Source organism: Chiloscyllium punctatum, chromosome 7 (genome assembly GCF_047496795.1).
Source record: "Chiloscyllium punctatum isolate Juve2018m chromosome 7, sChiPun1.3, whole genome shotgun sequence".
Lineage (NCBI taxonomy): Eukaryota > Metazoa > Chordata > Chondrichthyes > Orectolobiformes > Hemiscylliidae > Chiloscyllium > Chiloscyllium punctatum.
In genome coordinates, this window is record NC_092745.1 from 61,667,887 (window position 1) to 61,690,711 (window position 22,825).

Genomic DNA, 22,825 nt, shown 5'->3' on the forward strand with positions numbered 1-22,825 from the left:
GTAATAAATATTCAGTCAACAAAGAAACTACTCAGTTTCAAATTTTTCCCACTGTGTCTCGCTTGACATTGTTTGCGTAAAGTTGCTAATATTACAATACTGCCACCATGATTTCCTGGCTAGTTATTTTGTTAATGTGTGGTTTGAGAACAAAGCAGTTGAAAGTTCTTGCATATCTGACAGGCTCGTTTTAATATCATTGCAGCTAACCTGCATGGGGCAGGGGAGATGGTTGTGGCTTGCTGACCAGACCACTAAAGTTCCCCTAACTAAAAAATCTCTTTAAAACATTAGCCCGATGAACGATAAGAATGTATCATTTTCATACTTAAAATGTATAAACTGCTCCTTAACCTAGACCTGAATTCAATAATTGTATTTCATAAAATTGTTTGTGTATTTGCTCATACCAACGTAATCTACACCAAGTCTTTTGCAGGACTCCAGACATGCTGCTTTACTGGTTTCACAGCCATAGTCCCCAGGCCAAAGTTTTGTAGTTAACCACAAATCCTCTCGATTTATTCTGCTCTCTTCAATTGCTTTCTTTAGATGCGATTCACAGCCATATCTTTTTGCAGTGTCAATGTGACGAATGCCACATTCTTTTAGGGCATACACAACTGAAGAATGGGAATAGCCACCATGATGTGATGTGCCTGAAAGGGAAAACAATATTGTGTGACAAATATGACATGTGAAAACTTTCAACTGTCAATGAAATAGAAAATATGAATTCTGACAGTAAAATCTCAAAATGCCTGATATACTTAAGTAATGGTCGATCTTATATAAAAGACAAACAAAAAATAACTTCGGTGGTTTGCAATAACTAAGATAACAAGTTCAAAGTTTAACCAAGTTTAGTTTCAGAAGATTTAAATAGAGTTTCAACAGATACAAATCTTTGACATGTTTCTATGTTTGCTACTTCAATAGAAAAACTATTTAAAAGATTAACTCTTCTTAATTCTCAGCTAAGCAAAATGAAACAGGTTATCTGGTCATTATGGTATTACCGCTATTGGGGACTGTGCGGTGTACAATTTGATTGCTCAGTTTTGTTTACATTGTGACATAGACAAAATCTCAATCGTTATTCACTGGTTTTAAAGCGCTTAGGGATGTCCTGAGCTAATGAAGTAAATGCAAGTTCGTTCTTTCCGTCATTTAGATACAAGTGTCCTGAACTATGAACACTTCTTTCAAGACTTTGCAATTTCATTCTGTTGAAATTAATATCCGTCCAAATAAGGCTTACAAACTTAGCAACATATTAACCTTTCAAAATTAGTTTGACAATGTTTGCAGGTTACTGAAGATGGAAAGCACACAAATTATGTGGTAATTTATCTGACACAACTAGTGTTAGTTGCATTAGTCAGAGGGGTGTGGGTTGCTTTTCGGAGGCTCGGTGTGTTGTTGGGCCGAAGGGCCTGTTTCCACACTGTAGGGAATCTAATCTAATCTAATCTAAAAACAACCATTTGCTAACCATCATCCAAATTACAGAGTGTGGCACTGGGGACTTTAACTGTCAATAAAACAGATCATATGCATTCCGACAGTAAAATCTCAAAGTGCTGGATATACTTGAGTAATGATGTAAAAGTCAAACACTGATTTTTGGGCAGAAAGTCACTCATTTTTCATATACCTCATGTGTAACTCCACACCTAATTTTTTTGTTAAAACATCTGAAGTCTTTGTACATAACATCCTCTCACTACTGAAGCCAAAGCTACACTATTGCACAACTGTTTGAATCAATTATAAAATAGCACAACACTGAATGTGGCTCCTCATGTTTGTGCACACCAATATATTATGCCACATGCTGTATTCCTGCTAATTCACCTCTGATGTGACAATGTGGTATCTAGTTGGAATGGCAGAGATCAAATTTAAAGTAATTCTGATTGCAAAGCAGACATAAAAATTATGCAGCAGCTAATAAAATTCAAGGATTTGGAGAAACATGTTAAGAGTCAGCAGAAAGCATTCTTCACATTTATTGCAGGTTCTGAAGTATAAATGGGCAAAAAAGTGAAACACACTAACATGCGTCCACAGTTTGAAGACGCAGTTACAAAATATGTTCAGTGTCATCAGCATACTTCAAGAGTGTTATGTTGTTATACTCTTATCCACAATGGATGAAAAGTTATAGAGATAGTAGTACACATCCTGAGGAGATCCAGTCTTTACTAGCATAAATTCCATGTTAATCCTAGAAACTAATACCTGTTGGATCACATTTGAAGGAAACTACTGATCTCAAGTAGGAGAGTAGAATTAACGTTAGTGTTTTCCAATTTTTCAGTAAGCTTAAATGGTTGCACGATGTTTAAAGTGGAAGAGAAATCAACAAAGGCAACGAACACATAACTGTCCAATGATCTGATGGACCAAAATCAGGATACCACTAGTCACTAACTTTGGAGGTTGATATGCAAGTTACAACTGTTCAATATGTGGAACATGAGGAATTAAAATACAAATTGACAAAAATCCACTCAAAATACTTCATAATTATCAATGCCAGACCAATTAGTCTAATCATTTAGATCAGCAAGCTGCAGCTCCTTCGCAACAAGAATAGTGATGGATATTTTCCAGCAGTAAGGAGTTGTATGCATGTGAAGTCATATCAGAAAGTCCAGGGAGAAAGGAACTGCTAACTGATGAGCACGTTCCTTAAGAACCTTTCTGCTGATCTGATCTGGATCATTTACTTTCTGTGGATTCATTTAGTTGAGCTACTTCTGTACCACTCCTTTAACGGTAGTAACACAACAACCTTCATGGTCAAGAAGTGAAGCCTGCTACAGAATACATTATTCATGAAATTCATTATTTTCAAACTGGCTAAAAAAATCTATTCAAGTCTTTTAGCCAGACTTGTTCAACCAGTCTTGTCTCTCTAAACAAGCCCTTCAAGGATAGCTTGAGAAGAAAGTGTGATGGATTGAATGACTGGAAGCAGGAAGCATTCACTAATGGAGGCTTGATACAGTTTTCAATGTTGCCAATCCTGTGACAATGGATACAAAAGCCTGGGTTGGAATTAGAATGGAGCTTGTTGTTGCATCATTCAAGAAATATAGAATATCAAGTACATTTGATGGTGTACAGGATGACTCTTTGTGGAATAAGGTAAAAACAATGACTGCAGATGCTGGAAACCAGATTCTGGATTAGTGGTGCTGGAAGAGCACAGCAGTTCAGGCAGCATCCAAGGAGCTTCGAAATCTTTGTGGAATAATATGACTGATCACAAGGCGATTGCTGATGAAGGGTGATATCATGATCCAAATGATGATGCTGTTCAAGAAGCTGATAGGGACATATACTGAACACAACAAAGAGGCTGATTTTTAATGAGATTTATTACATATTCAGTGCATGCTCTGCTGCCAAATAGAATAAATCTCCTCTCAGAGGGCCCTTGTCATACAGTCATAGAGATGTACAGCATGGAAACAGACTCTTCAGTTGTCAGCAGTGAGGACAAACTCATTGAGTACTTTTAGAAATAAGTACATAAATTCTTGACTAGCAAGAATGAAATATTATTAACAAAAGGCAAAAAGGTAGAGTTGAGGCCACAACTAGATCAGTCAGGATCTTATTAAATAGCAGAGCAGGCTCGTGGGGTTGATTGGCCTATTCCTGCTTTTAATTTGTATGTTGTATATTCACAATATTTTCGTACTGTGAAAAATGTAAGTTAAAATGTACAAATTTATATATGTGGCTTCTGTTCTTGATCGATTTGAAGAACTTAGTTTGCAGAAATTAATGCCTTTCTTCCTGGAGACTATTATAAATAAGAGTAAATAAAAATTTAACAGAGTAAAAATGTATTTGCCTCCTTTTGCACACTGTTTAGAGGTAGAACTGTATCTGAGCTGGGAACTTCACAATAGAGATCCAAAGATTTCAACTTCTTCAACCTGTAACTCATGTAAAAGTTGACTGCTTACTTTTTGATAAATACCTAGACTTAGAAATTTGACTTTTACTGGAGTTTTTATGGTGGGTAAAATCAAACCTATAAAATGAACATAATTTGGAGGAATGATTGAGAATATTATCTTAGGGCTCAGGTGACCAAATACATTATTTCAATTTTGATTAATAGCTTATGTTCTAACTGAAGAACCTCAACAAATTTACAGTTGTTGTTTATTCTCTATTTGGCATCTTTGTGAAAATGATTGCTGATTCATATAAGTTTATGACAGTGTGTAAAGATTTAAAAAACCCTGCTTGAAAACTCTTTAAAATCAGTATTTGCAAAATATGTTAAAGTTAGTTGTAACAGTATCACATCATAAAATGGATATTGTACAACATCAGAATGTTTTTAAAAACTGCGCATGTTGTATTCACAAAATTAAAATCAACAGGATTCTCACCTACAGCAAAATTGTTTAAATTCAGTTTACTTAATAAATGCATTGCCATCTGAGGCGATGGTTTAACACAACGCGCTGCTTTTCAGTCCTGAACTGCCAGCATAGTATTCCATGAAGAACAGAAATGGCCTCAAAAATACCAGCAAAGAAGTGTTTGTATACCATGGCAACCTGTAATTACTTCAAAAACATCAGCATAAGAAGGGTGTTCACACCATGGCGACTAGTGAGTCGCTCAGTGAACTTTAAGAAATGCAGCTAATCAAGTCCAGTAAGTGGCAGAGTATTTTGATGGTAGTGAACATAATTCAGTTGTATTTAGTATAGTTATGAAAAAAAGAAGAAAAAAACAGGATTGAGAGTCACACAGCACGGAAACAGACCCTTCAGTCCAACTCATCTGCGTATGACCAGACATCCCAATCTGACCTAGTCCCATATGCTAGCATTTGGCCTATAAACCCTTTCTATTCATATACCCACCCAGATGCCTTTTGAATTGTACCTGCCTCTCCCACTTCCTCTGGCAGCTCCCATATACCACCCTCTGAATGAAAAAGTTACTCCTCAGATTCTTTTAAAATCTTTCCCCTTAAACCTTTGCCTTTTAGTTTTGGACTCCCCCACCCTGGGAAAAAGACCTTGGCTGTACATCCTATTGATGCCTCTCATGATTTTATAAATGTCTCAGCATCCAGGGAATAAAGCCTAGCTTGTTCATCCTCTCCCTATAACTCAAACCCTCCAGTCTTGGCAATATCCTTGCAAATCTTTTCTGCACCCTCTCAAGTTTAAAATCATCCTTCCTATAGAAGGCCGACCAGAATTGAACCTAGTATTCTAAAAGTTGCCCCACCAATGCCCAAATGCAACACAATCTCCCAACTCCTAAACTCAATGTACTGACCAATAAAGGCAAGCATGTCAAATGTCTTTTTCACCACCCTATTATCTACCTGTGACCCCACTTTCAAGGAACTATGCACCTGCACCCCAAGGTCTTTGTTCGGAAACACTCCCCAGAGCCCTCCCATTAAGTATATAAGTACTGCCCTGGTTTGCCCAAAATGCAGCACCTCACATTAATCTAAATTAAACTCCATCTGCCATTCCTCGGCCCATTGGCCCATCTGATCAAGGTCCCATTCTACTCCGAGATAATCTTCTTCACTGTCCACTATACCACCTGCAAAGCAGACCTCCTATAATCACATCCAAATTATTTATATAAATGACAAAACGGAGTGGATCCATTTAAAGTTAACCATTGGGAAAAGGCCTATTTAGCAAAGGTGGACTGGAAATGGTTACTTGAAAGTAAATCAAGTCAGGGCAGTGGGAGGCATTCACAGAGAGCAGGAAGGTTTTTGATAAATATGTTCCCACAAACAAAAAAAAGAGTCGTACAAAATAATGAGTCCCTTGGGCGCATACTGGTAGGATAAGACAAAAAAAAGGGAAGCTTACTGTAAGCTCAATACGTAGTACAAAAGGCATTGAGCATAGAAAATGCAGGAGTGAAGTTAAAAAAGAAATTAAATAAACAAAGAAAGGGTAATAAAAACACCAACATGAAAAATCGAGGAAAGAACAAGATAATAATTAAAAGGAGGTTTTCCAAACCAAAAAGGCAAGCTGTGGAAGATTTAGACTTGTAGTTAAGGATAAGGAATGTGAAATGTCGGATGATATAAACATAATGTGAAGGAAACATAAAGGGATTTAGCTTCTTTGAAAGTACATAAATCTCCTGACTTGGGTGAAATGCATTCAAGTTGCTAGGAGGATCAAAGGACAAAATAATAGAGGCTCTGACCATGATTTTCCAAACCTATCCGGCTGCAGGTGTGGTGGCAGAGAACTATGCAACTAATAGCCAGCCTAATCTTGGTAGTGGGAAAGTTTGTGGAAGAAAATCTAAGAGACAATATTAGATATCATTTAGAAAGGCTCAGATTAATCAAGGATTATCAGCATAGGTTTGTAAGGGAAGGTGAACTGAATTGAATTAAATTGAATTAACTTCATTGTCACATGTACTCAAATGAGTACAACGAAAAATTTACAAGTCGCCACATTACAGCGCCACCTTAGGAACAAAAGTACCTAGATTCAGATTCTTAAAAACAAATTCTTATATAAAAAACTTAGAAAAATAAAGAAACAAAATGTTCAGAATAGTAAGTCTTTTCAACTCTGTCCACGCCAGCATCTAGCCTCCAGTAACCGAAGGGAGACCTCCACTGCCTTGCCGCCACCTGCGCCGGGCACATCAATGTAGGAATCGCCACACTTTAGCTGCCTTCTCTTTGCCACTGAGCACATCTTGCTGCCGCTGCTGAACCCACACTTGCCCCACACTCAGGAGTACACAGCTACTCTGCTGCCACTGCTTCACTGATAAACCAGGAGTCCCTGCTCCAGGCCTATTGCAACCAGGAGTCCCTAGATTTGCTACCAGGCCTGGCTGCCACTGCACCAAGAGTCCCGCTTTGGCTACAAATGTTGCCATGCCAGCGTCGCCATCTTGAAGAGTCCGCTTGCTAGCACCGCCATCCCAATCGCTGGAGGAGCTTTGTGGCCACTGGTCCTGAACGCCAGAAGGATGCCCTTGCTGTTGGTGCCTCCAACCCTGAATGCCAGGACATCCTTGCTGTTGGTGCCTCCAGCCCTGAATGCCAGAAGGACACCCTTGCTGCTGCTGCTGCCACCGCCACCAATCACCATGACAAGCTGCGTCTGCTGCTTTGCATGTGGCTTACTCCTGCTGCTGCGCTGATGTTGCTGACCAATCTGCCACAGAAAAGCAAAACAAAAATGAAAGGAAAAAAAACAGAAGCAAAAGAAAAAAAAGAAAGCAGATGGGAGCTGATGTGCCCCAGGCAAGAGCCAACATGTAGCCCTACTACTCTGTCGCCATCTTGGAAAAAGAAAAAGTCACATATGGCTAACTTGATTGAAGTTTTTGAGAAGCTAACAAAAACATTCAATAACAGTAGTGTGTTTGATGTGGTCTACTTGAGTTTTAGCAAGGCTTTTAACAAAATTACATTGGTCAATACAGTAAAAACCCATGGGAACCAAAGGAAGGTCTCAAGTTAGATCCAAAATTAGCTCAATTTCAGGAACTAAAGAACAACTGTCACCATTTTTTGCATCACTGGAAGGCTACTTCTTGTGAGGTTCCATGGAATTCAATACTAGGTCCCTTTCTTTTCACATGTAGCAATGATTTAGTCTTAGAGGACATGATGAAAAAATTTGTAGGTGATACAAAGTTGACCACATGATGGATAGTGAGGTAGAAGGTAGGGGACTGTAAAAAGATATTAAATGGACTGATCAGACAGACACAAAAGTGGTTATTGGAATTCATGATGAAATACTGCATTTGGTGAGGGCAAACAAAATAAGAGCAAATAATATGGTAGTATACTGCGAAGTGTAGATGAGAGAAGATACCCTAGAATGCAAATCCACAGATCCCTGAAGGCATCAGGACAGGTAGATAAAATGCTCAAGATGGCTTAAAGAGCTGAAGCATAGAGTACAAGAGCAGGGAGATTGTGCTGTACTCATCAGGCCATAACAACAGTACTGCGTACAGGTCAGTACATTATAGGGAAAATGTGATTGTACTTGAGAGTGTCCCGAAAAAATAGATGAGGAAATATTTGATAACCTTGGTTGTTTTCTTTGGTACAGCAGAGGCTAGAGGAGTTTTAATTAACGCATGTAATTGTAAGGGACCTTGATGAAAGGACAAGAAGGATCCAGTTTCCTTTGTCCAGTGGTCAATAACCAGGAGGACAAATTTAAAGTAAACATTAATAGGACTAGAGGCAAATTGAGAAGAATATTTTTCATCTGGAAGTAGTCTGGAATTCACTTTTGAATAGATGAGAGAGTCAGAAATGTTTATTGCATTTAAAATACAGGAGATGCACTTTAAGTGCCGTCTGGTTACAGGGTAACTGTATGAAGCTGAAATTTGAGATTAGGGTGGAGAATTCGTTTTCAGCCAGTACCGGCACGGTGAGCCAAATGGCTACCTTTTCTGCTGAAATCTTTCACAATTCTATCGAAATGAGTTTTAATTGATTGGTTTGAACACAATATCTTAAATTTGATTTCTTATCAGTCTTAAGTAACAATATTTAGATTGAGCTGCAAAGTTGAAATGTCAATATCACATTTTCATGTGATCAATCTGCCAGGACTGCCTGTACACAGCTGGCAACCCTACTACCTTTAACAAATCAATCTGAGTTTAAATAATATATTCTTGATGTATTTGCCTTTTTGAGTATGCAGGAAAACCTCGATATATTCCTCATGTATTGTTTTAAATTTACTCCTCACTTTTTAAAATCCATTGGTTTTCCTCTTTTAGTGTACTTTAAAATAATAATGTCTAATTGTATCAAATACTGTTTCTCAATTAGATTTCCCTAAATATAAAGACCAACAATTCAGTAACAAAGGAAATATTTTTAATGTTTACTTCAACTTGTGGAAGCTCCTTGAACTCTTTTAGCATTTTCCGATGAGGGAAATTGCTTTCACCATTTCCAGTGCAGCTAATTACCACTAAACATCTGCTTGACCCTGATCTTGCTGACATCTCAATGTAATTCAACTGACATATTATACTCAGCACTATGAAATTGTTCATCACAATGATCCAAATTAATCTCAAACTGCAGTTTACATGTGCCTAGAAAGACAGTACAGTGTACAGTGTAATTAGGAACAAGAATTCATATCATTTAAAAAGCCTCAACTATCAACATGTATTTTGATGCATTTTCCTTCTAAAAGCCATGCCAAATGATACTTGTGCAGGTAAGTCAACCTAGTCCTCAAACAAAAGATTTTGTCTGGTACTGTTTTTGTTTCAGTGAGTGATCTTCACAGCACCTGTGCTAAGGTGTGGAACTTTGTAAGGTCAGGAACATAATATTATGCAATACACAGTGTATTCATTTTCTGACAAAATGCAGCCAACACCCTCTAACACCACAAATTGTGATTCTTGCAACAAAATAACTCAGGTCATTTGGAGTTTAATTATAGTTTGGTCAAGAAAGTTTGCAAATTAAAATGTGCTTGTCAGTCATGGGGTCCAACTCAGTAGTGCATGACAATATAAGATTGTCATACATTCACAAGCTGAAGTGGGATTTCAGCATATGCAAACATGTTATTTTAATTAAAAATAGACAACATATGCATTATTTTCATTTGTGTACTTGCATTAGTTGTTTCATTTCTCAACAGAATTTATTGTCTCAACTGATAGCACAGATCCGAACCATAAGAATGGTCTATTGCTAACCTCAACACTTGGTGCTATTGAAATCTTCATAGATTGTGCAAATCATCTGGATTAGTGGTGATGGAAGAGCACAGCAGTTCAGGCAGAATCCAAGGAGCTTCGAAAACGACGTTTCGGGCAAAGGTCCTTCATCAGGAATAAAGGCAGTGAGCCTGGAGTGTGGTGAGATAAGCTAGAGGAGGGTGGGGGTGGGGAGAAAGTAGCATAGAGTACAATGGGTGAGTGGGGGAGGAGATGAAGGTGATAGGTCAGGGAGGAGAGGGTGGAGTGGATAGGTGGAAAAGGAGATAGGCAGGTAGGACAAGTCCGGACAAGTCATGGGGACAGTGCTGAGCTGGAAGTTTAGAACTAGAGTGAGGTGGGGGAAGGGGAAATGAGGAAACTGTTGAAGTCCACATTGGTGCCCTGCGGTTGAAGTGTTCCGAGGCAGAAGATGAGGCGTTCTTCCTCCAGGCGTCTGGTGGCGAGGGAGCGGTGGTGAAGGAGGCCCAGGACCTCCATGTCCTCGGCAGAGTGGGAGGGGGAGTTGAAATGTTGGGCCACAGGGTGGTGTGGTTGATTGGTGCGGGTGTCCCGGAGATGTTCCCTAAAGCGCTCTGCTAGGAGGCGCCCAGTCTCCCCAATGTAGAGAAGACCGCATTGGGAGCAACGGATACAATAAATGATATTAGTGGATGTGCAAGTAAAACTTTGATGGATGTGGAAGGCTCCTTTAGGGCCTTGGATAGAGGTGAGGGAGGAGGTGTGGGCGCAGGTTTTACAGTTCCTGCGGTGGCAGGGGAAAGTGCCAGGATGGGAGGGTGGGTTGTAGGGGGGCGTGGACCTGACCAGGTAGGCACGAAGGGAATGGTCTTTGCGGAAGGCGGAAAGGGGTGGGGAGGGAAATATATCCCTGGTGGTGGGGTCTGTTTGGACGTGGCGGAAATGTCGGCGGATGATTTGGTTTATGCGAAGGTTGGTAGGGTGGAAGGTGAGCACCAGGGGCGTTCTGTCCTTGTTACGGTTGGAGGGGTGGGGTCTGAGGGCGGAGGTGCGGGATGTAGACGAGATGCGTTGGAGGGCATCTTTAACCACGTGGGAAGGGAAATTGTAACAAGGACAGAACGCTCCTGGTGCTCACCTTCCACCCTACCAACCTTCGCATAAACCAAATCATCCGCCGACATTTCCGCCACGTCCAAACAGACCCCACCACCAGGGATATATTTCCCTCCCCACCCTTTTCCGCCATCCGCAAAGACCATTCCTTCCGTGACTACCTGGTCAGGTCCACGCCCCCCTACAACCCACCCTCCCATCCTGGCACTTTCCCCTGCCACCGCAGGAACTGTAAAACCTGCGCCCACACCTCCTCCCTCACCTCTATCCAAGGCCCTAAAGGAGCCTTCCACATCCATCAAAGTTTAAATTGCACATCCACTAATATCATTTATTGTATCCATTGCTCCCGATGCGGTCTTCTCTCTACATTGGGGAGACTGGGCGCCTCCTAGCAGAGCGCTTTAGGAAACATCTCCGGGACACCCGCACCAATCAACCACACCGCCCTGTGGCCCAACATTTCAACTCCCCCTCCCACTCTGCCAAGGACCTGGAGGTCCTGGGCCTCCTTCACCACCGCTCTCTCGCCACCAGACGCCTGGAGGAAGAACGCCTCATCTTCTGCCTCAGAACACTTCAACCGCAGGGCATCAATGTGGACTTCAACAGTTTCCTCATTTCCCCTTCCCCCACCTCACCCTAGTTCTAAACTTCCAGCTCAGCACTGTCCCCTTGAATTGTCCGGACTTGTCCTACCTGCCTATCTCCTTTTCCACCTATCCACTCCACCCTCTCCTCCCTGACCTATCACCTTCATCCCCTCCCCCACTCACCCATTGTACTCTATGCTACTTTCTCCCCACCCCCACCCTCCTCTAGCTTATCTCGCCACGCTCCAGGCTCACTGCCTTTATTCCTGATGAAGGGCTTTTTCGAAGCTCCTTGGATGCTGCCTGAACTGCTGTGCTCTTCCAGCACCATTAATCCAGAATCTGGTTTCCAGCATCTGCAGTCATTGTTTTTACCCTGTGTAAATCATCTCCCAACTCAGTTGACACTAATCCTTTCCTTGCTTACCTGCCAACTCTAATCCTCCAAAATCTTCCAATTTGTTCAAAATCTGCTGAAAGACCCAAAGCCTGATTTCCCTTCACCCCTCTTTTAATTTAATAAGGATTCCCCTGGATTCCATCACTCTAGCAGTGATATCAGAGTTGTCTTCTCCCTTAATCCTACACTTTTAATTATCCCCATGTATCTCTCTTCAACTTTACAAACATTACAAAACCCAGATCTAAATATAGTCTTGTCCATTCCTCCTAATCTCTTTCTGACTCAACATCTATTTTCTTTATACCTATTTGTGAAGTGCTTTTGATCTTTTATTTAAACTTTAAAACGCTATATAAACATAAGTTCAAAGTAGGCCTTTTTCTACATCCACAAAATGACCAACAATAACTGGAAGATTCAGTTCTCATTATTCGTTTTGTATGATATAAAGAAGTTGAAGTTAGCCTGATACAGGAGGATGTAACTTTTTTTACTGTGGTTACACAACTGGACTGCAAGAATGGAATGCTTTTGCAGACAACAGTGATGTGTTTGTTGGGACAATTAATGAATGCGCTTTTAATGCAGTCAAATTTATAAAAGGCATTGTGGAACACACACAGGCAAAAGCCTTTGTGAATTTGCTGCCAGCTCACGAATCATTCCTTTTCAGCTGAATCTTTCCCACCGTTGTCTAGAACATTTCCCATTACCAAAAAAATTGTTTTCAGATGCTGTGTTCCACATAGCTTCCTTAGAAACTTTTTTTTATATAAGGAATTGTGGCTTTCCTCAAAAGAAAACTCCAGCTGTGAAAATGCTGCATTTCTGGCACATATTATTCCCCATTAATCGGGTTCAACAAGCCTTTTCTCTTTGGAATAATGCCTGGTGACTGGATCCTAGCTGTTATGGGATGCAAATGTGATGCAAAGTATTTTTACAAAGTTCGTCAACACATCATTATTGCAATTGTTAAACAATATCTACTGTCATATTAAACCCATCAATAAGAGGAATAACAGAGCAGATTTTATGTTTGATGAATATTATTGGCAACCACCATTATTGGTAAAAACTGTTATGTTATGTAAATAATGAACATTTCTTTTAGACCAATGTGAATAATTAATTTTCTGTTAAATATCTAGCAGGCACTTATAAAAGATGCAGAGCTCAAGAACTGCCGTGCTAGTAAGTTCTGCGACATATTTTATGTTATTTCAAGCAATGAAATCTGATAAAATGCAAAATAGAATAACAGATCTTCAGACCTGCTGAATTGATGGTAGCATTTTAATAAGTCAATTTTGAAAAAGCTGTTAAAATATCTTCCACTACAGAGAAAGTTCAAGGACAACTTATACACTCTAAGCCTAATTTAAGCTCAGGCTAAATAAGACAAAGTGCTCAAATATGCCTTGAAGTACAGACAGTGATATTTGTAGATCATACAAAAAAGTTGGATCCATAAGTTATTCTTTACTTCAGAAGTTGCTTTCTTTAAAAGATTACTCAATGTTTCACACAGAAGGAGCATCGAACAAAAGCCTGTCCAACTTACAGATAGAAACCAGAGGTCAGTATGGCTGTGACCAATTCAAAATGGAACGAAAAGAATGCAAAGCTTTTCAAAGTGCCTCACAATATTCACTTCAAGGACAAAAGCGCTTTCACATTGGCCCTAAGCCTACTTCTGTTGCTATTTTTTTCCACAAAATGAAGTCTCTAAAAACAGCAGGAGAGACAGCCCCTAACAGATAATGACTGCAGCATTTGGGGAAATATTTTTACCAAAGTAACAACAGAAAAGGTCTCCAAGAGAACTAGCAACTATAGAAGCTGTGCCCAGTCTGCAGACATCTGTTGAAGGAATGCTATACATAATCAGTTTATCGTCTATCCTTGTCCTGGGGAAACCTGAAATGCAGTCGAAGAAAAAATCTCAAGTAGGCAAGGGAAACCATTAAATGTTTTCTTCCAGACCAAACAATAAGTTTGGTTTCCATAATTGATTTTTTCAATATTATTTAGTGATTGTGATTCCTGAAACTTCTAAGGAAGTGAACACAACGACTGGAGGCTTACAAAAATAAATGATAAAGTTGGTGCCATTCATTTTCAGTATTTACATGAAAATAAAACTTATTATCTACTGTACATATTGTAGCCCATTTCAACATCACAACAGACAAACAGTAGCAAGTTGATTTGTTATTGTAGCAGCTTTCTCTCATTTCTACTTAACTCTTATAGAGTCATAGAGATGTACAACATGGAAACAGACCCTTCGGTCCAACTCGTCCCTGCCGACCAGATATCCTAAATTAATCTAGTTCCATTTGCCAGCATTTGGCCTGTATCCCTCTAAACCCTTCCTATTCATATACCCATCTAGATGCCTTTTAAATGTTGTAATTGTACCAGCCTCCACCATTTCCTCTGACAGTTCATTCCATACACATACCACCCTCTGTGTGAAAAAGTTGCCCCTTAAATCCTTTTTAAACCTTTGCCCTCTAGTTTTGGACTCAGCCACCCTGGGGAAAACACTTTGTCGATTTACCCTACCCATGCCCCTCTTGATTTTATAAACCTCTATAAGGTCACCCCTCAGCCTCCCACACTCCAGGGAAAATAGCCCCAGCCTATTCAGCCTCTCATAGCTCAAACACTGTAACTTTGTCAACATCCTTTTAAATCTTTTCTGAACACTTCCAAGTTTCATAACATCTCTCCTATAGCAGGGAGACCAGAATTGCATGCAGTATTCCAAAAGTGGTCTAACCAATGTCCTGTACAGCTGCAATATGACCTCCCAACTCCTATTCTCAAAGCACTGACCAATAAAAGCAAGCATACCAAATACCTTTTTCACTATCCTATTTACTTGCAACTCCACTTGCAAGGAACGATGAACTTGCACTCCAAGGTCTCTTTGTTCAGCAACACCCTAATGCTGGGATCCAATTCTTTTGGCATCAGCAGACCCTCTAGTACCCATTGTTTATGCATTGGCTTTAGCGGTTAGCATCAACAGTTTATTCAAATGATGGGGTATTACAGACAAGACTGATTATCTACAAAGTCATGTTCAGACACTCATTTCAAATAGACAGCCAGAAGTGGACAGAAATTGAAGGCAGGAACTCTAGTTAATTGTTTCCTTTCTCTAAGATGGAATGGTGAATCGCAGTACCTATATTGCCAGCCTGGCTGGAGGCAACCAAATGCATTTTCATTTGGGATCTTCTAAACTGATCAGTACCAGGAAAACCATCACTGAAATAGTGTTCTCAGCTTTTTAAACCAATGTTGCAAATGCTTGATAATGACAGGAGATAAATACAATGAAAAACTTATTGCTGATTTCTCATTGTCACTCAAGGTCAACTTGCACAACCACTGATGTAAAATCTTATCTATTATGTGTGGAAGCAATTTAGATATGAAACAATAGAAAATATCAAGTACTATAATTTTAGTTTTATTGAGAAACCGAGCTGAAGGGCATTACCAGGGTTCAAAACCACATTTGTAAATTTCTCAAGTATTCTCTAATCAACTTGTTTACAGAGTTGAGACACACGTCTGGAATAGATGGGATTTGAATCTGGGCCTTCTGGCTCAGAAGTAGCCCACAGCATAAGCCCTTCCTGAAGAAGGGCTTATGCCCGAAACATTGATTCTCCTGCTCCTTGGATGCTGCCTGACCTGCTGTGCTTTTCCAGCAATACATTTTTCAGCTCTGATCTCCAGCATCTGCAGTCCTCACTACCTCCTTCACCATCCCTGCATATGTCCTGACATCCAGAAGAGGTGGAGGCACAGTGATATATAGTTAGGAGGGAGATGTCTGGCAGTCCTCAACATTGAGTCTGGATCTCATGAAGTCTGATGACTTTGGGTTAATCATGAACAGGAAGGCTCCTGCTGATTATGACATACTGTCCGCCTTTGGTTAATTAATCAGCGTTCTTCCATGTTGAATAACACTTGGAGGAAGCAATAAAAATAGCAGGGGTGCAAAATGTACTGTGGGTGAGGGAATTTCAATATCCACAACCAAGAGTGGCTCGGCAGCAGTTATACTGATCAAACTGGTCGAGTCCTAAAGGATGTGACCAACTCTGAGGCAGGTGATGAAGGAACCAATGAGAGAGAAAAATGTACTTGACCTTATTCTCACTAGGCTGCCAGGTTCAGATGCATCTGTCATTGGCAATGTTGGTAAGAGTGTACTTGTGGGGACGAAGTCCTGCCTTCACCATGAGAATAACCACCATCTTATTGTGTAGGACTGCCATTGTGTTAAATAGGACAGACTTTCAACAACTAGCAACTCTAGCAACTCAAGACTGGGCATCCATGAAGCCATTAACAGCAGCAGAATCATACTGCAGAATCTGCAACCTCATGGCCCAGCATATCCCCACTCACATTATCATGAATCCAGGGGATCAACCCACGTTCAATGTAGCGTGCAGGAGGGCATGCCATGAGCAGTGACTCCAGATTTACCTTAAAACGAGGTGTCAACCTGGTGAAGCCACCAAACAGGACTACTTGTGTAACAAACAACATAAGCAGCAAGTGATAGACAGAGCTAAGCAATTCCATGATATTGGATCAGATCTAAGTTCTGCAATCCTGCCACATCCTTACGTAAGGTATTGCAAAATGTACTTATAAGATGTACTTATGTAAGGTATGATTTGTCTGGTTAGCGCGCAAAAGAGTACTTTTCACTGCATTTCAATATATGTGACAATAATAAATCAAATCAAATATCCAGTGGACAATTAAACAACTCACCAGAGGAGGAGGCTTCACAAATATCCCCATCCTCAATGATGGAAGAAACCAGTACTTCAGTGCAAAAGACACAGCTGAAGCATTCGCAGCAATCCTCAGCCAGAAGTGCCAACTCAATGATCCACCTCGGCCTCCTCCAGTGGTCCCAGCATCACAAATTCATTCTTCAGCCAATGTGACTCACTCCACAAGATATCAAGAAATGGTTGGAGGCACTGGATACTGCAAAGGCTATGGGCCCTGACAACATTCCAGCAATAGTACTGAAGACTTATGCTCCAGAACTTGCCTCTCCACTAGCCAAGTTGTTCCAGTACAGTTACAACATTGCCATCCACCCAACAATGTGGAAAATTGCCCAGATATGTCCTGTATATAAAAAGCAGGACAAACCTTCCTGATGGTGCAATAGGCTTGATGGATCACATGGTCCATTCCTGCTCTTATGACTGTAATTGTATTTGATTGCACGCAGGTAGTGAGCATCAACTGGGAAATCACTTGCACTACTAGAAATAGGGAAAGACTGAAAACATAGTTATTGGTTCAGGCGTTTGAAGCTCTTGGCTCTTTGCTTCAGTATTACTCACCAGAGCTCTCACTGTTAACAAACAGTCTAAGAAGCCTAAAGCTGAAATGTTGTGTAAAATCTCCTGCACAGAGATTGATGCAGTGTCCAAGGGATACAAGCAACATTCACAATGCATTTGAAGAGAGGAGTTGATGCCAAATGCCAGGTCCCAACCTGTCTGTGACAGGCAGCTGAAAAGTGCAAAGCACAAGTATTGACCAAGGTAGACTAAAGAGCATATTGGCACCTGATATATTGCCTTAGGGATTATGTAGTGTTTCAAGAAAATAACATTCTCTATTAGTAGGTTAAAAATTGAAAATAAAATAAAAGAGGCTGCAAAATACAGGATAGTAAAGCTTGTGTCACCAAAAAAAAAGTAAATAACTATGTTGCTAAGAAAAGCATATTGTTTTAAGTTTTGGATGAAATAACTGAAACAAGTTTGTTATAAGTAGACAAATTGTTAATCATAAAGCTAAGAATGAGGTTTCATCCCATTTAGTCAGAACAACAAAACATGGAACAAGTTGTGCTACGAGAAGAACACATCTTTGTGAAAGACACAATTAGGTCACAAGATTAATAGCAGCTTCAAATCTCACAGTTCCCATCCTATCCCGGTGGCAGCTCGGAAGGATCGCTCAGTACTGATCACAACTGTATTCTTCCACAAATAAAACTTTTTGAATTGCTACTTACGACCCTCCCAACCAACAATTTCACAATGCTGATTTTGAAATATTAGGAGAAATAAAACATGTAAAATTTATTTGGCCATCAGGAACAATGCATCAGGAATGAGAATTTAACAGTGCCGGGCAAACATCAATGCCAGACATGAAAAGAGTTTAATAAAATCTTTTTGTGAATTGAAAACTTTGTACAGAAGACTATTGATCTTCCACTCTACACATGCCTTTCCACCATTATATGCCTATACATGATTGTAAAATTTAAGGTTTTGCATTTGACAAAGTAACATGTCTACAGAAGTCAAAATTCTACCTGCCTTATAATAAATGCAAATTTAATCTAGTGAAAAAACATTACAAACAAAAAAATTACACTGTAAGCTCCTGAGTTCAGGAGGTCCACATTACCCAAAAAAAGGGATTGAGCTCAAAAACATATGACCCATGCTGAGTAAGGATAGTTTACAGGTCCCAGAGGGCAATCAGATGAAGCCCATATCTGCAACTCAGAGAGAATGGCAATGCTATCTGATCTGTTTTCAGTGTTCTCCTCTTTCTTCTTGAAAAAACCAAGAAGTTAAGAATCTCTCTCCCCCAGTCTTTATCTGTTTTAAGAGGTTGCTTTTCTAAAGTGTATGTATGGATCATGAAATCTAATCTTATCAGGAAAGTCTGTGCTAGAGACAGGTATGTCCTTGAAAGAGGCCCGTATTGTGTTTTTTTAGTTAGCAAGCTGATCTGGACATTATTATTTCATTCCTACCTTGTAACAAAGCACTCACCTTAAATGTGAAGGAGAAGTACTGTTTGTGTACCTTTCCTGTGGCGGGAAGGTGTCACAATAGTCATAAACTGTGGACTACTGATTTTCATCTTCTAATTTTAATATCTTTCATCTCCTGAAATGGTTTTGTAAAGGGAAAAAATTACACACTAATTTAAAAATAGCAATTACCTGACAAAAATTGGCGAAGTCATGAAACCAACCTGGGATGAATGAAGACAGTGTAAACCAAAATCAAAAAAACATTTGACTGAAACCAGTGCACCCGGTGAGACATTAAGAAATCCTCATTTCCTATTTTGATTTACAACTTTGAGAATTTTCACATTATTTAAGATGGAAATTGCAAACCTAAAGAAATATAACTTCCTCAGATAGACAACACAAAACAAGTTTGGATTTAAAGGAATTGTTTTTGGCAGAGCCAGCAAAATGGATTCGCGACTGCAGAACTGGAGTAAGTTTCAGTCTTTCAAGAAGGAAAAGTGTCTAATGACAGAACTGATTAAAGATAAGCATTAGAACATAAAGACCTCAGAGGATAAGTGAAATATTCACAACTGCTGATGATACAAGACATCCATTAAATAACTACAGTCCCCTAGGATAAACCATGATGGCTTTTGTTCAGTGTTCTTCAACTTTCCCTGAACCCTAAGGAAAACTCCAGCACTACTCATGTTTAATTCACATCATACATTGGACTGTACTTCCACCACCTCTGCAGCAAGAAAAGAAAGTCAAAAATACCTACTCAAAAATCCTATGAACAAGTGTTCAGCTGCGAGTGTTTTCAGGAAGAACATTAATAGGGTCAGTGTAAGACAACAAATTATATCACAATCTGTCAGCTATGTATGCTTCCAGTATGTGCGCAGTGCACTATCAATAATACTGTTCCAAACTGGCTTTCTGAAAGAGATGTCTACCTTTTACAGTGTCTCTGGATTCTCAGCACCGACAACAGTAGCATGATGGAGTCATTTTTTTCAGTCAAAAGCATGATTATTTCTAAAAATAACTTACAATTCTTCCCTCTCTCCAGTAAGTGTACCTTGAATAGCTTAATAAACGTAACAAGTCCCAGTAGTGGAGCAGGGAAGTCTTTACTCTGTACTCTATGTACAGAGCACTTTATTTTCTGAATTTTATTTCCTCTTATTTCCTCTCTAAAGCCATGTTGGCTTTTGCAATATTTGCATTATTTAAACCTAAAAATTACAGTATACAGGTTATTCTGCAATAACATACGTTTTGTTAATGCAAACTCACTATAATCTGATTGATGAATTGGGGACACCGTTTCTGAAGTGTGAACTTTTAAAGCATGTATTGGTTATAACGTGATTCTGGCCCCATTAGTTTAAATAGTGTTGCTATTACGTGATTTTCATATAACACAGGGTTGCACGAGAATGCAACTACCGCATTATAGCAGAACCGACTATTTAAAACAAATATAAAAACTTACATGGATATAAAATGCTTTCTGCTAATTAGGGTACACTTTGGGTTCTTGTCAGTTGAGTGAATGCACGTTAGAGTCGATAGCTTAATACAAGACAAGGCAAAATGTTTGGTTTGTACTTTGAAGTTTGATTACAGTTGGCTTGAGGTCTATCCAAGAGGTTACAGATCAAGGAATCAAATCATCTTTTTCAACTCAAATAATCTACATGACTAACATCATGTGGTTCTTTTAGGGTTAGTGGGATTAATTGATAATTGTGTCTGAGATGAACATACTGTCTGATTCTGTGAAAGGGGCATAGCTTTGTAGTCTCAGTCTGCAGTCCACTGCCTGGATTTTAGTCATATATTTGACTACCTGCATTCAGTTTGCTAATCTGAAATCAGCAGATAAGCTTGGTTAAGCAGAAGCTCTGTTTCAAAATTGATAATGCAAAAACAGTAGTGGTTAAGGTTCAATGAGCCTTTTGCTAAGCATCAACAGAGAAGTTTGTGGGCGGCACGGTGGCACAGTGGTTAGCACTGCTGCCTCACAGTGCCAGAGACCCGGGTTCAATTCCCGCCTCAGGCGACTCTCTGTGCGGAGTTTGTACGTTCTCCCCGTGTCTGCATGGGTTTCCTCCGGGTGCTCCGGTTTCCTCCCACTTTCCAAAGATGTGCAGGTCAGGTGAATTGGCCAGGCTAAATTGCCCGTAGTGTTAGGTAAGGCGTAAATGTAGGGGTATGTGTGGGTTGCGCTTCGGCGGGGCGGTGTGGACTTGTTGGGCCGAAGGGCCTGTTTCCACACTGTAAGTAATCTAATCAAGTAGTCTTTTGTTGTTTTGATATTGAGAATATGCAATTTGTAATTATGAAATATACTCTGTCCTGAATGTATTTCATCTGTTTAATGTTAAATACAATTATTTGTTGGTCTATAATAGAGTCTAAGACAAGATATTGACAAGATATTCTTAAACTTGTTAACGTGATCATTTGTTGATACATGATGTATACTAACAACACAGAGTACAGAGTAAAGCCTTCCCTGCTTCACTACTGGGTCTTGCTACATTTATTGAACTATTCAAGGTACACTTACTGGAGAAAGGGAAGAAATGTAAGTATTCATAAGTTTACAGTAATTGATATGTTAAAATATAGACCAAAGATGCCATAGAAAAGTCAGTTCAAACATTACAATTTGAACCAAACATTATTTTATTCAATTCATTTTCTGAAAATTATTTATCAACTTATTATGTTTCTATATAAGTCATATTTTTAATATAATGAACATACAGAAATACTGAGCAGTAATTAATTTGGTATGTGAGCTAAACTGAATCTGCACTGTGGTAGGTTTGTTGCTATCATCCTCTTTTTAAAATTTATCCATGGGATGTTGGCAACACTAGCTAGACCAGCAGTTATTACTGATCCCTAATTGGCCAGAGGGCAGTTAAGAGTAAAAACATTGCTGTTGGTCTGTAGTCACATGGAGGTCAGACCAAGTCAGGACAGCAGATTTTCTTCCCTAAAGAACCATCTGCCACATCAGGATTTGAAGGTGGGTTCCCAGAACATGACCTGAGTTTCTGTATTAATAGTCTAGTTTAAGTTCAAGGATCTACAAGGCCTGCTTGATCTAGAGTAGTAGTGGGAAAACTACTGACTGGTTTAATTAGAAGTGGCTCCTGTGTGGCACAAGAAGTGGTTTATTGCATATTAGCAACTGGTTACAGGTTACATTGATATAATAGACATTGCTACCAAGTGAATGTTACAACACGGAGGTGAACCCTTCTTTTAAATAAACCGTACATCCAGAAAAGCTTGCCTCGCAATTTGTTAAAATATGAGTGACAGAGAACTCTCAAATTCCACTATTTAAAGAAAATACACCAATTTATTTTTTAACTCCAAAAGTGAACATTAAACAACAACTATTCACAATTCTAAGCCCCCCCTTATTATCTGCTTATTATGTGCCTCCAAATCTATAGCAATATGCTGTTCTAATAAGATACTTATTAAAACCACATCAACTTAATTCCAAAACCACACAGCCGCTGTCTTCTTCTGTGACTTCCCTCTTCCAGCTGAAGATCTCTCTGGGTCGTCTTCTTTTCACTGCAAGTATGTTTCACAATGAAAAGATACCTTTGATAGAGAGTGTTTCCTAATTTCTTAGAGAGCAAGATGTTAGATGGGCAATTAACTCTCCAGTTTCTCTCTTTACGACAGTTGCTTTCTGACCAATTTTCAGAATGTCCACATTTTATAACCCCCCAACATCGGATTGTCTCATTAGTTCAATGTTGGCAAAACAATAAATGCAAACTTCATTGGGTTTTAGTATCCGCATAATTTAGACTGATTGGTTAAATTTGAATTGCTGTTAAAGCAGCAACCAAAACTCAGGTATCTATTTCACAGCCAAATGTTATATATTTTCAATTTTCCAGTACACTCTGGGACTGCCATCTAGTCATATATACATGTGTTTGTAATCTCTCAGTTCAGAACAGCATTCTCTCTCTCTTAAAAGTACAGAGTTAAAAAAAAACTTATGACACCAGGTTATAGTCCAACAGGTTTATTTGTCAGTACAAGCTTTCAGAGCGCTGCTCCTTTGTCAGGGAGCTCGTGGAGTAG

At 39.5% G+C, this 22,825-nt stretch overlaps 1 protein-coding gene and 1 long non-coding RNA gene across 7 annotated transcripts in view; one reads left to right on the forward strand and one right to left on the reverse strand.

Moving 5' to 3' along the window:
- Positions 1–22,825, forward strand: part of LOC140479721 (uncharacterized) — a 259,861-nt gene that overhangs the window by 117,795 nt on the left and 119,241 nt on the right. The gene's annotated exons all lie outside the window — the stretch shown is intronic.
- The window catches only part of LOC140479716 (uncharacterized oxidoreductase ZK1290.5), a 115,905-nt gene that overhangs the window by 73,286 nt on the left and 19,794 nt on the right, over positions 1–22,825 (reverse strand). For all 6 annotated transcript variants that reach the window (XM_072573761.1, XM_072573759.1, XM_072573762.1 and 3 more), the window contains exon 2: positions 411–659. In XM_072573761.1, coding sequence (XP_072429862.1) covers positions 411–659 — 249 coding nt within the window. The remainder of the gene's footprint in view (positions 1–410; positions 660–22,825) is intronic.